This window comes from Erpetoichthys calabaricus, chromosome 3 (assembly GCF_900747795.2).
Source record: "Erpetoichthys calabaricus chromosome 3, fErpCal1.3, whole genome shotgun sequence".
Classification (NCBI taxonomy): Eukaryota; Metazoa; Chordata; class Cladistia; order Polypteriformes; family Polypteridae; genus Erpetoichthys; species Erpetoichthys calabaricus.
In genome coordinates this window covers 216,082,780-216,094,905 of record NC_041396.2, presented here as the reverse complement: position 1 = coordinate 216,094,905, position 12,126 = coordinate 216,082,780, and the positions used below count along the sequence as shown (strand labels likewise).

General features: G+C 39.4%; 1 protein-coding gene across 1 annotated transcript in view; it reads right to left on the bottom strand.

Annotated features, from left to right (window-relative positions):
- Positions 1–1,176: 1,176 nt before the first annotated feature.
- Positions 1,177–12,126, bottom strand: part of tbc1d32 (TBC1 domain family, member 32) — a 229,058-nt gene continuing 218,108 nt past the window's right edge. The window contains exons 33-34 of the mRNA XM_028797791.2: positions 3,941–4,129; positions 1,177–1,707 (exon numbers count right to left, since the gene is read on the bottom strand). Of these exons, the coding sequence (XP_028653624.1) occupies positions 1,588–1,707; positions 3,941–4,129 (309 nt within the window). The 3' untranslated portion in view covers positions 1,177–1,587. The remainder of the gene's footprint in view (positions 1,708–3,940; positions 4,130–12,126) is intronic.

Here is a 12,126-nt window from a genome sequence, read left to right as displayed (position 1 = left end):
ACCTGAACATCAGTTGAGCATATTAACTCATCTGGGGGGAAAAAAAAATCTCACTCTTTGTGAAAGATGGCTAAAGTGAAATTGTGGAAAACACAACTACCAAAACTATGATTGTTCAAAGCAACTAGCAACATGCATTGGTAATTCACACTGGATGTAGTACATAAAGTCTCTTGCTACATACAGACTACACAGTAGCTTTTGTTTTCATAGGTGCTGGAAAATTATGAGAGAGGAATATGTTAATAACTACAGGGAGAATCAAACAAATGTTCTGCATATCTGTCTCCATATTTAAAAGTTCAAAATCACTCCCTGGGGGAAAAAAAATTAAATAATCAAATGGCTCATAGTCAGTATTGTTGTCCAGGACACCATATTTTTTAATCTGGAAACCATGCGCACCCTCAGGGGTTAGCCTCTGGACATAATAATAGTTATAATAGTTATAGGAATTTGTACAATGATCTCACCCTCCCTTACGCTTGGGCACAATTCAGCAACATTCTCATTGTCTCTTATCCAGACAGCTCAAATTCCTCTTTTGACAGTGCAGAAACCACGCCATTAACAACGTGCAAACCACCTACAAAGTCTTTCTTTTGATGACAGCAATGGTTGATATTAGATGCCATGCTGTAAAGAAAATGAATGCCTGAAATGCACAGGACTCCATTTAATTTTCAATCTTGACTGCCATCTAAAAGATAATGTAACCTACAATTTACAGTTTTTACCATTGTATTCCTTGTAGTCAACACCCATCTTCTACTTTTTATGTCGACATTTGTCGATACCCACCTTTAAAAATAATTAATTGTAAGGCTTAGCAACATTTCCCAATGTCTATTAATAAAGTTGACAGTATCGCACATTAGGACAAAAAGAATATGCAGTTCTATTACTTTCAAAGTCCAACTTAATTCTCATGTCAGTGGAAATGTCCATTGATCTGTCCATTTTCAGAACATGTCAAAGACCATTTGAGGGTGATAGGAGGAATGAACACTGGACTGGAAGCCAGTTGTGCACAAACTCCGATTTGCTCACACTCACTCAGTTTAGCTTTGCTAGTTAGCCTGCCATTTTTGCACATATGGGAGATAAAAAAAAACACCAGTAGACCTGGGTAAACTGTGAAAACGCAACGACAGACTGCAGCACCACTAGCATCACTTGGCGCTTTACATGAATGTTTATTTTCATAATCCACAACATACTGTACATCAAAATGTAATCAAACCACTTAGTGGTTAAAGGTACAGACACATTATTTTAAATTACAAACTGAATTATTTCCCATGAATGATTGCTCTTCAAAAGGCATAGTGCATTCTATACTTGTCAACAAATTGTTTTTATAAAGTTCTTAAAAAAATCCAATACTGTCATTTTGCTAAAATGTTACATAAAACACATTACTTCAACTACAGAAGAGACATTTAGAAAAGCTTGTTAGACAATCTTCACAATATACACTGTGTGAAAAGGCCATTTGTATAAATAAATTGTATCATAAATTACTTTCAATTAGAGATTTATGAAAGGCTACCAAAAAAGTCTTTAAAATGAAACCCATATTTCATGTTACGTATTTTGCTGTTTAATATTTCTCATATCTTTCATTACCACTGGCCTGTACTTCTGCTCCAGGTAGCTCATATATTCCAAATAATCACTCATTTGGAAATTGTGGATTGCTTCTTCCTGTTAGATACAAAGCAAACACAAAGCAGCAATTTAATATCTCAAAAACGGAACAAAAATGGAAAATGTATTCTGTAGCATGAGATGTGGGGTTTACAAATTAAAAACACATTAGAAGCCAGCAAGATAAAAAAAAATAGTTATTGTTGGAGGACATCGATCATCAAAGATAATACATACTGTATTAAGACCAGAAGTGTTCTTGAGCTTACAGTTTAATGTAGATAAATACAGCACTTTTTAAAATGACTATAAGGTGGTGGGAGGCATATCTGTTTTGGACAGGCTGGGCTTTATACTTGACACCACCAGCATTGCCTCTGGCTCCCTGTATAAGGCATAAGTGACATGTTTAATATCTGCCAAAATAAATACCATCATGGAATTAATTTAATTGAGAGAGGGCATGCCGTCATTAACGGATGATCAGAGTGCCACCTGAGCAAACCGAGGAGAAACAAAGCAAGACTAACTGCGTATGCATTAAACTTGGTACTGATCTTATTCTACTGTTCACTGCAACAGCACTTAGACCTGAGGACTGCCTCCTCTTGGAACCGTACTATGTAGTCTAGTCTTAATCTGCAGCTGGTACAGTATTTTTTCGGTTATACTGCAACTGATCCTCAATGATGTAAAAATCCGAAAAGGTCATGAGGAGCACATCATCTTTCAAAAGGTTCCTCTTTATTGCATTTTAAAACATAGATGCATCTAGAGTAGATATTCTACTAACTTACAGTGGTGAGAAGCCTTACAAAATCATGGAAGCATTTAATTCCAGGCTGAATTCAAACCTGGATGCACTGCCATTCATCTTCAGACACACTCATGCAAACAGCTATACGTCTAATCACTCGTACTTGGTCAATGCAGCATTAACAATTATCCTAACATACATGCCTTTTGGATATTTGAGAAAACTGGGGATCCCATCAAAAATAAGTGAAAATGGGGAACATATAAAAACATCACAGATGTAGTAACCATGCTAGAATGACATAGTGAGTCAGGTAACTGCTATGGTGCCATTCAAGTCGGTCTCTTTTTTGTTAAATTGTGTTAAATCCCTAGGGCAGTACATTGGCTAGCACCCTGAATTTGGATTGTATGCCCTCTGGTTTTGTGTGTGGAGTCTGCAATGTCTCTGTTTTTACGTAGACCATAAACAGACCTGTAAAGAATGGCATGTGTTAAGAATGAACTAAAAGTGCATCCCAAAAGTAGGTCTAATGTAGACTCCATCTGGAAAGGGGAAATAAGGATGGCCAAAAACAATATGGCGGAGGACAATAACATCTCAACTAATGGAGATAAACCTGATGAACATGTTGGAAAAGATCAGACTCCATGGAAGCAAGTAACCTCTGCCTTATGTTGCAGTTGGGGTGAAGTGGACTAGTAGTAGTAGCAGTCGTAAAGCAGTCTAGTGTGATTGGTTATTCTGGCACTTTACTACCCTGCTTTTTACATTAGTGAAACACAAGGTGACACAATGAACCCAAAGACATCAGATGCAAGGCAGGCAACTCCATGCTGCTTGTCCCTTTAAAACAACGTTCGGTCTTTTTCAACACCAGATTTTTAAATGTGCACCATCGCTAGCTGTTAGGGATTTTGAGTAAGGCTGGGTGTGTGTGAGGTGCCAAACTGGTCCCCCATCCATAGGGAAAGTATTGTAATCGTCCAATAGACCTCCCTGACTTTCTCGTTTATGAGGTATCAGGAAAATATTGGAATTGTTCAAAAACTCCATTTCGAGATTTTGATGAATCTTGATGTTTTAGACCTCCCTGAGTCCGAAAATACCATTTTTAGAATTATGTCTGGCTGTGGGTGTGTGTGTATAAACGCGATAACCTGAGTACGCTTTGACTTAAGTCAACCAAAATTAAGTACAAAACGTAGATTTCTATCAACTTTTGGGTTATTTCTGTTAACCGGAAGAGGTTCTTTACCTTTTATTCATGCTGCGGTAAATTAATTTTAACTTTACTTTTATAATAATTGTTCAATATATTATTAATTTGATTTGTTGTTGATGGTTCTTTAATATGCATAAAATAAAAATATAATCATTGTCTTGTGGTTTACTCCTAAAATATCCATCCCCATATCTGAGTATACTGTATATGAGAAAGTCTAGGGGAGACCACTCCAGATTTCTTTATATAAATAAAATATAAAATGTATGAAAAAAAAAAACACTACCACCACCATGGATGTTACTTACTTTTAAAAAAACCTGCAGATCCTGGGCTTGAGTATGCTGAAGGATTTCTTGTTGTAGGTGCTTAAGCAGTGCAATGCAGAAATAAACCTGGTAATCCGGGCCTAAGACAACACAAGCAGCGATGTAGTGGCAAATCTCCGGCCAGTCCAAGTAGTTCCAGAAGCACTGACTCAGCCACTGGAGACAAATCTGAGGAAGAAGCACAGAAGGCAATTATCTACATGGAAATAAGTCCTGAATGGGCTTCTGGATATGGTACCACACTGGAAAAAAAGGCAAACAGATAACATGAAACACAACATCAGTTTAACAAAAGATGCATTTCCTTCTGTTCCTGACCTTATAATTACAGAAACTGGTTTATTTAGCTAAAATTAAAATAAATTAATATAACTCCAAGCTTGGGGTCCATTCAGCTTGAGAGAATAAACAGTTTATCATAAGCACAACAAAAAAATGATACAATATGCACTAATCATAAAAAGTAAAGCCAAACATATCACTAGGTCCAGATAATATTGAGTACCTAATAAGTGAGTAAATATATAAACCCTTGATGCACATTTTTAGAAAGTCACTGCACACTGGAGAAATTCCTAAAAACTAGAAAATAGAAAATATTATCCAGTTATATAAAAAGGGGTGATCAAGTAACTGAAGGCCAGTAAGCTTAATGTGCATCACAGGACAATTAATGGAAGCAATTATGAAGGGAAAGATCAAGCAGCATATGTCTAGAACAGATGTACAGTAATCCCTCCTCCATCGCGGGGGTTGCGTTCCAGAGCCACCCGCGAAATAAGAAAATCCGCGAAGTAGAAACAATATGTTTATATGCTTATTTTTATATTGTCATGCTTGGGTCACAGATTTGCGCAGAAACACAGGAGGCTGCAGAGAGACAGGAACGTTATTCAAACACTGCAAACAAACATTTGTCTCTTTTTCAAAAGTTTAAACTGTGCTCCATGACAAGACAGAGATGACAGTTCTGTCTCACAATTAAAAGAATGCAAACATATTTTCCTCTTCAAAGGAGTGCGCGTCAGGAGCAGAGTCTGTCAGAAAGACAGAGGAAAGCAAACAAATCAATAGGGCTGTTTGCTTTTAAGTATGCGAAGCACCGCGGCACAAAGCTGTTGAAGGCGGCAGCTCACACCCCCTCCGTCAGGAGCAGGGAGAGAGAGAGAGAGAGAGACAGAGTTTGTTTTTCAATCAAAAATCAATACGTGCCCTTCGAGCTTTTAAGTATGCGAAGCACCGTGCAGCATGTCGTTTCAGGAAGCAGCTGCACAAAAGATAGCAACGTGAAGATAATCTTTCAGCATTTTTAAACGAGCGTCCGTATCGTCTAGGTGTGCAAACAGCCCTCCTGCTCAATCCGCCTACGTCAGGATCACAGAAAGTCAGCGCAAGAGAGAGACAAAAGTAAGCTGGGTAGCCTCTCAGCCATCTGCCAATAGCGTCCCTTGTATGAAATAAACTGGGCAAACCAACTGAGGAAGCATGTACCAGAAATTAAAAGACCCATTGTCCACAGAAATCCTCGAACCAGCAAAAAATCCGCGATATATATTTAAATATGCTTACATATAAAATCCGCGATGGAGTGAAGCCGCGAAAGGCGAAGCGCGATATAGCGAGGGATTACTGTATTAGAAACATTTCAACATGGGTACAGACAAGGAAGGTCATGTTTCACTAATATGCTAGAATTCAATGAGGAAGCAACAAAAGAATACGATCAGAGAGTTACATGTGTTATTTATCTTGACTTTCAGAGGGCTTTTGATAAGGTACCACCTGAAAGGTTAGTGATCAGACTAAAGGAAGTGGGAATACAAGGTGTGGTGTGTTGCTGGGTACAAAATTGGCTCAAACACTGGAAGGAAAGGGTAAAGATGAGGGGAACCTTTTCAGAATTAGGTGATGCTAAAAGTGGTGTCCCTCAGAGATCAGTGCTGTAAAAGCTGCTATTTTTTAATATACTTAAATGACTTAGGCAAGAATGTAATCAGTTAGGGTAAGTATGCAGATGATACAGAATCAACTAAATCATTACAGAGGGACTTAGACAGCATACAGACTTGAAGATTTGTTGCAGATGAAATGTAATGTAAGTAAATGTAAGGTATTCCATGTAGGAAGTAGAAATGTTAGATTTAAATAAACAATGGGAGGTCTAAAACTTAAAAGGACCTCTTTTGAGAAGGCTAATAGAATGTTAGTTTAAATAGCATGATGTGTTGAGTAAAAGTCAGTGGAAGTTATACTTAAGTTATATAACCAGGGGTGCACATAACTTTTTCAGTGAGTTACTCAAGTGAGTACCATCAGATGGAGTTTGGTACGCAATTCAATTCAAAGAGCTTTATTGGCATGACCATAAACAGTTTTGCCAAAGAAATTGAAAAAAATGAACTAAAACAATTTCTATAACAGATTTAACAGTAAGGTAAAGAATTAGGGTAAAAAATAAATACAGATACAACAACAATAATAATAAAATAAAAACATACAGTTAGGTCCATAAATATTAGGACAGCGACAACTTTTTTCTAATTTTAGTTCTGTACATTACCACAATGAATTTTAAATGAAACAACTCAGATGCAGTTGAAGTGCAGACTTTCAGCTTTAATTCAGTGGGGTGAACAAAACGATTGCATAAAAATGTGAGGCAACTAAAGCATTTTTTAACACAATCCCTTCATTTTGGGGGCTCAAAAGTAATTGGACAATTGACTCAAAGGCTATTTCATGGGCAGGTGTGGGCAAGTCCGTCGTTATGTCATTATCAATTAAGCAGATAAAAGGCCTGGAGTTAATTTGAGGTGTGGTGCTTGCATGTGGAAGATTTTGCTGTGAACACAACATGCGGTCAAAGGAGCTCTCCATGCAGGTGAAAGAAGCCATCCTTAAGCTGCAAAAACAGAAAAAACCCATCCAAGAAACTGTTACAATATTATGAGTGGCAAAATCTCCAGTTTGGTACATCCTGAGAAAGAAAGCAAGCACTGGTGAACTCAGCAATGCAAAAAGACCTGGACGTCCACGGAAGACAACAGTGGTGGATGATCGCAGAATCATTTCCATGGTGAAGATAAACCCCTTCACAACAGCCAACCAAGTGAACAACACTATCCAGGGGGTAGGCATATCGATGTCCAAGTCTACCATAAAGAGAAGACTGCATGAAAGTAAATACAGAGGGTGCACTGCAAGGTGCAAGTCACTCATAAGCCTCAAGAATAGAAAGGCTAGATTGGTCTTTGCTAAAGAAATCTAAAAAAGCCAGCACAGTTCTGGAAAAACATTCTTTGGACAGATGAAACCAAGATCAACCTCTACCAGAATGATGGCAAGAAAAAAGTATGGAGAAGGCATGGAACAGCTCATTATCCAAAGCATACCACATCATCTGTAAGACACGGTGGAGGCAGTGTGATGGCTTGGGCGTGCATGGCTGCCAGTGGCACTGGGACACTAGTGTTTATTGATGATGTGACACAGGACAGAAGCAGCCGAATGAATTCTGAGGTGTTCAGAGACATACTGTCTGCTCAAATCCAGCTAAATGCAGTCAAATTGATTGGGTGGCGTTTCATGATACAGATGGACAATGACCCAAAACATACAGCCAAAGCAACCCAGGAGTTTATTAAAGCAAAGAAGTGGAAAATTCTTGAATGGCCAAGTCAGTCACCTGATCTTAACCCAATTGAGCATGAATTTCACTTGTTGAAGACTAAACTTCAGACAGAAAGGCCCACAAACAAACAGCAACTGAAAGCCGCTGCAGTAAAGGCCTGGCAGAGCATTAAAAAGGAGGAAACCCAGCATCTGGTGATGTCCATGAGTTCAAGAATTCAGGCTCTCATTGCCAGCAAAGGGTTTTCAACCAAGTATTAGAAATGAACATTTTATTTCCAGTTATTTAATTTGTCCAATTACTTTTGAGCCCCTGAAATGAAGGGATTGTGTTAAAAAATGCTTTAGTTGCCTCACATTTTTATGTAATCGTTTTGTTCACTCCACTGAATTAGAGCTGAAAGTCTGCACTTCAACTGCATCTGAGTTGTTTCATTTAAAATTCATTGTGGTAATGTACAGAACACAAATTAGAAAAAAGTTGTCTCTCTTCAAATATTTATGGACCTAACTGTAGCAGCAGCTTAAAAAGAAGTAAGAATCAGAACTACCTGATCACTCTGTACAGAGTAAGGTTTTAATAAGTGCAACCTTCCTCACTGTCCTCCTCGCTGTCTACCTCACAGTCCTCTACTTCAGTTTCCTGCATGGTAGGTGATGATGCTGCAGATGCATCTCCCTCTCCTTGGTTAAGCCTCCACTTAGCTGTCTCCATCCACAGGTCAACCGCTGGTTTTGGGTCAAATGTCTCTGTGGTCGTCTTTGACTGGTGAATGTGCATTAGGGCCATGAGGCGAGCATGTGACAGACGAGATCTGTGCTTGTTTTTTTATTATGTTAAGATTTGAGAATCCCCTCACACAGGCTGCACTGCTCAAAGGCAGTGTAAGAGACAGTTTAACCAGTTTGACAATGTTGGAGTAAAGGTCTGGATTGCTTGTATTTATTATCTGGACACGGTCATACACAGAGGATGCTGCCAAGCGTTTTCCTGTTTGCTTTAAGCGCATCCATTCTGTGACAGTTGTGTCTTTGTCAAGACTCAGTGTGGCTTCATAATTCTGAAGAATGGTACAAACTGTTGTGTTGCCAAAATGATGTAGCATCAAGCAAAAGTGTAAACTGTCCTATGGCCACCATGAGTTCATCCTTACATTCTCCAATGCTCAGCTTTTCTTTTGAAACACAATGGATGTGGTCTTCAGAATCTTGCCAATGTCAAGCACTTTGCCCAGAAAACACTGAAATTGGTCTGAGCAGATGTGCTTGCTGCAAGTCACTGTTATCACTTGTGGCCAGTTGCATGTTAATGGTTGGCAATAATCTTGGTATTTTTAGCAGTGTGGCATGCCTCCATGCAGACCATCTGATATTATGAAATTTACCCAATTTCACAAAGGAGATCCTGTTCTCTTCACACAACTTCTTAAGCACAGCCGTATTATTTGCTCCACATTTTTGTAAATAAAACTGCAGCATCTTGACCACAGAGCGATTAAAGATCTCACAGTACGGTGCGCCGTTTTCTAGTGTGTGTGTGGTGCACAGAATGTGCACAAGGGAGTCTCCTACTGCAGCCAGTTGCCATAGTTTCGGAATAATGCTGTTGTGGACACTGCGACCAACTTTCTCTTTCAGTTGTCCAAGCCTGCTTCCTGGAAAAGTTTAACGAGTCCATCTGTTAGAGCCTGCGCAGATCGGTCAGCACTCAGTTCGATTAGGCCATGGAACTCCGTGGTAAACTGCCGGATGTTGGACACAGACACAATGAAAACGATCTCATGTTCGGTTTTAATGATGTCTTCCGATCCATCAAAAATCAGTCCCCAAAATTCAGCAGACTCCATCTTTGCTTTCAACTCCACACTGATAGTGCGCGCGATGGTCTGCCTTATCCGTGTAGCTGCTTCACGTGAATGATATGCAGTTCCGACATTTACTCCTAGCCGCTCCAGTAAAGGAATATCTTCAGCATTGGAAGATAGGGGACGAGCGTGTTTAACTTTATGAAAGGCAAGGATAAAAATATTACACAGAGCCTGCCGTTGTTCTTCATTTACTTTTGTTCGCCATCTAGCTAGAGGGAGAGTGGAAATTTCTTCCTGACTAGCTTGTTTATTAGAAATAGCTTGTACTACATTCATGTGCTCTTTGCTCTTTTCATGTTTGTCAAATAACGGATGACTGAAATTCTTTGAGCCTGTGTAAAAGGCACTTGTTTTGTCTGCGATATGTGGATGCGTGCGGCACAACCACATTTCAGTGCACTCATCATTAGCTTCAAGCCACGGCACATCTTGGAGTCACTTTTCAGAAAAAAATCTTTTTTTTCTGCTCTGGCTCGGCTTGTTGTTTCTTTGCAGATGGTGAAACGCCAAAGTAGCTGCTTAATGTCTGTTGTTTTTTAGACATATTGGCAACACAAGATAATCAAAACCAAAAAGAAAACAACGTATATTAGCAACATGAGGTGTCAATGCCCTCTCTGACCGTCAGGTACGCACCAGCGCTGTAGGGACACAGATGACGTTACGCATTTACAATTTTTGTTGTGCATGCGTACCAGCATACCAGTTATGTGCACCCCTGTATATAACACACTAGTTTTGGTCTCCATATTTAAAAAAAGACATAGCAGCAGTAGAAAATGTCCAGAGAAGAGCTACTAGGCTGATTCCAAGACAAAGATATGAGCTACGAGATGATATTGAAGGAGATGAACCTTTTCAGTTTAAGCAAACAGAGATTAAGAGGCAGCATAATCAAGGTGTTTAAAATTTGAAAGGAATTAGTACAGTGGATCCCAGTTTTTATTTTAAAATAAATTATGCGCAAATTTTATATTCATGCAACAAATCATAGACATACGGAATGCATTGGCAAAGTAGTATACAGGATTGTAGAACTTTACGGACCTTCAGATCTCAAATTGATTTTATTTTAGATGAACTGGGTGGGGGCGGCACGGTGACGCAGTGGGTAGCACTGGGGACCTGGGTTCACTTCCCGGGTCCTCCCTGCCTGGAGTTTGCATGTTCTCCCCAGGTTAGATGGATTGGCGATTCTAAATTAGCCCTAGTGTGTGCTTGGTGTGTGGGTGTGTTTGTGTGTGTCCTGCGGTGGGTTGGCACCCTGCCTGGGATTGGTTCCTGCCTTGTGCCCTGTGTTGGCTGGGATTGGCTCCAGCAGACCCCCGTGACCCTGTGTTCGGATTCAGCAGGTTGGATAATGGATGAACTGGGTGGACAATGTTGGGCTGAATGGCCTGCTCTCGTCACAACTTTTGTAATGTTTTAACATCAATAAAATACAAAGTGTTCTGGAAGAAAACCTTTCTTTTGTATTTTTTTACACATTTATCTATATTCCTAAATGTGTCTCAGTTGTAAGGAGAGCTGATTATGCCATTATTTATTTATTTTTTGGCATAGAGTGTTTGCAGTGCTGAAAATCTAAATGAGGAGGGAAAATGGATCACATTCTGTGTGATGAATTCTTATTTATGTTTTTTTTCAATCTTAACTTCATCATCATTGAGCTGTAGGGTAAATTCATTCTTGTGCCATCCCTTGTATGATTATGTGTGACACATAATAATGCAAGGAGTTTACAATTTATCAAAAATATATAAAAGAAAAAATCTTAAAACATCATCTGCATATGTCCATTCTCCAGTAAACCCAGACTCGGAGAACATTTGCGATTCTGAGGGGTTTCTGTCCAGGTTCTCCTTTACTTATGACCCTGTTGTGAGCATCAATGGCATTAGAGTCCCCACAGAGTAAATAAAGAAAGTGGAAGATATACTCAATTCTTACAAAGGAGAGAGAATCATAGATGAAGCTGAAAAAGACACTTAGAAAACTTTAGTGAGCACTTTTGCAGCTACTGAATCTCAACGACATGTTGATAGATTTTCATTCTATGTAATGTTTTTAATGATATCACTCGGCTGATACATAGCTAAATGCAGTCTCTCACCCTTGTTAGCTCACATTAGGTTTACTCCTTCCTTGGCTACTGTCCAATGCCTCTGCCGTTGGTCTAATCCTTCACGGCTCCTTCCAAGTGAACTTTTTTTCTGCAGCTTCCCCTGCCTGCACATTCACTCCACTAGCTCTGCTTCACACCACTCACTTGTGGTTAGTGCATGATATACACTCACTTAGCTTAACTTCGTCAGCCAAACCAAGCCTGGATGTTTTCTGAGATCATCAACAGCTGTGAACACAGCCCAGTGGATTTAGGCAACAAAGTAAGGTTCTGCTCTTTAAATGCTTGATCGACTCTCTCTGTCTCTTTCTCGTTCAATCACTCAGGCGCACACATATGTATACACACCCTGTACACGTTTTCTCAGGCTATCCCGTTTTCTTTTGACGGCACTTCTCTCTCAGATTAGTGCAGCCACAACAGAATTTTCTTGCCAAAGTCACAACTGTAGGTGATTGCTTCTTTTTGTTCCACTACAGTAGTTATGATATCAGAAGTGGGGGCACTGCTGTCACTGACAATTGCATCTATTTAATATGAAT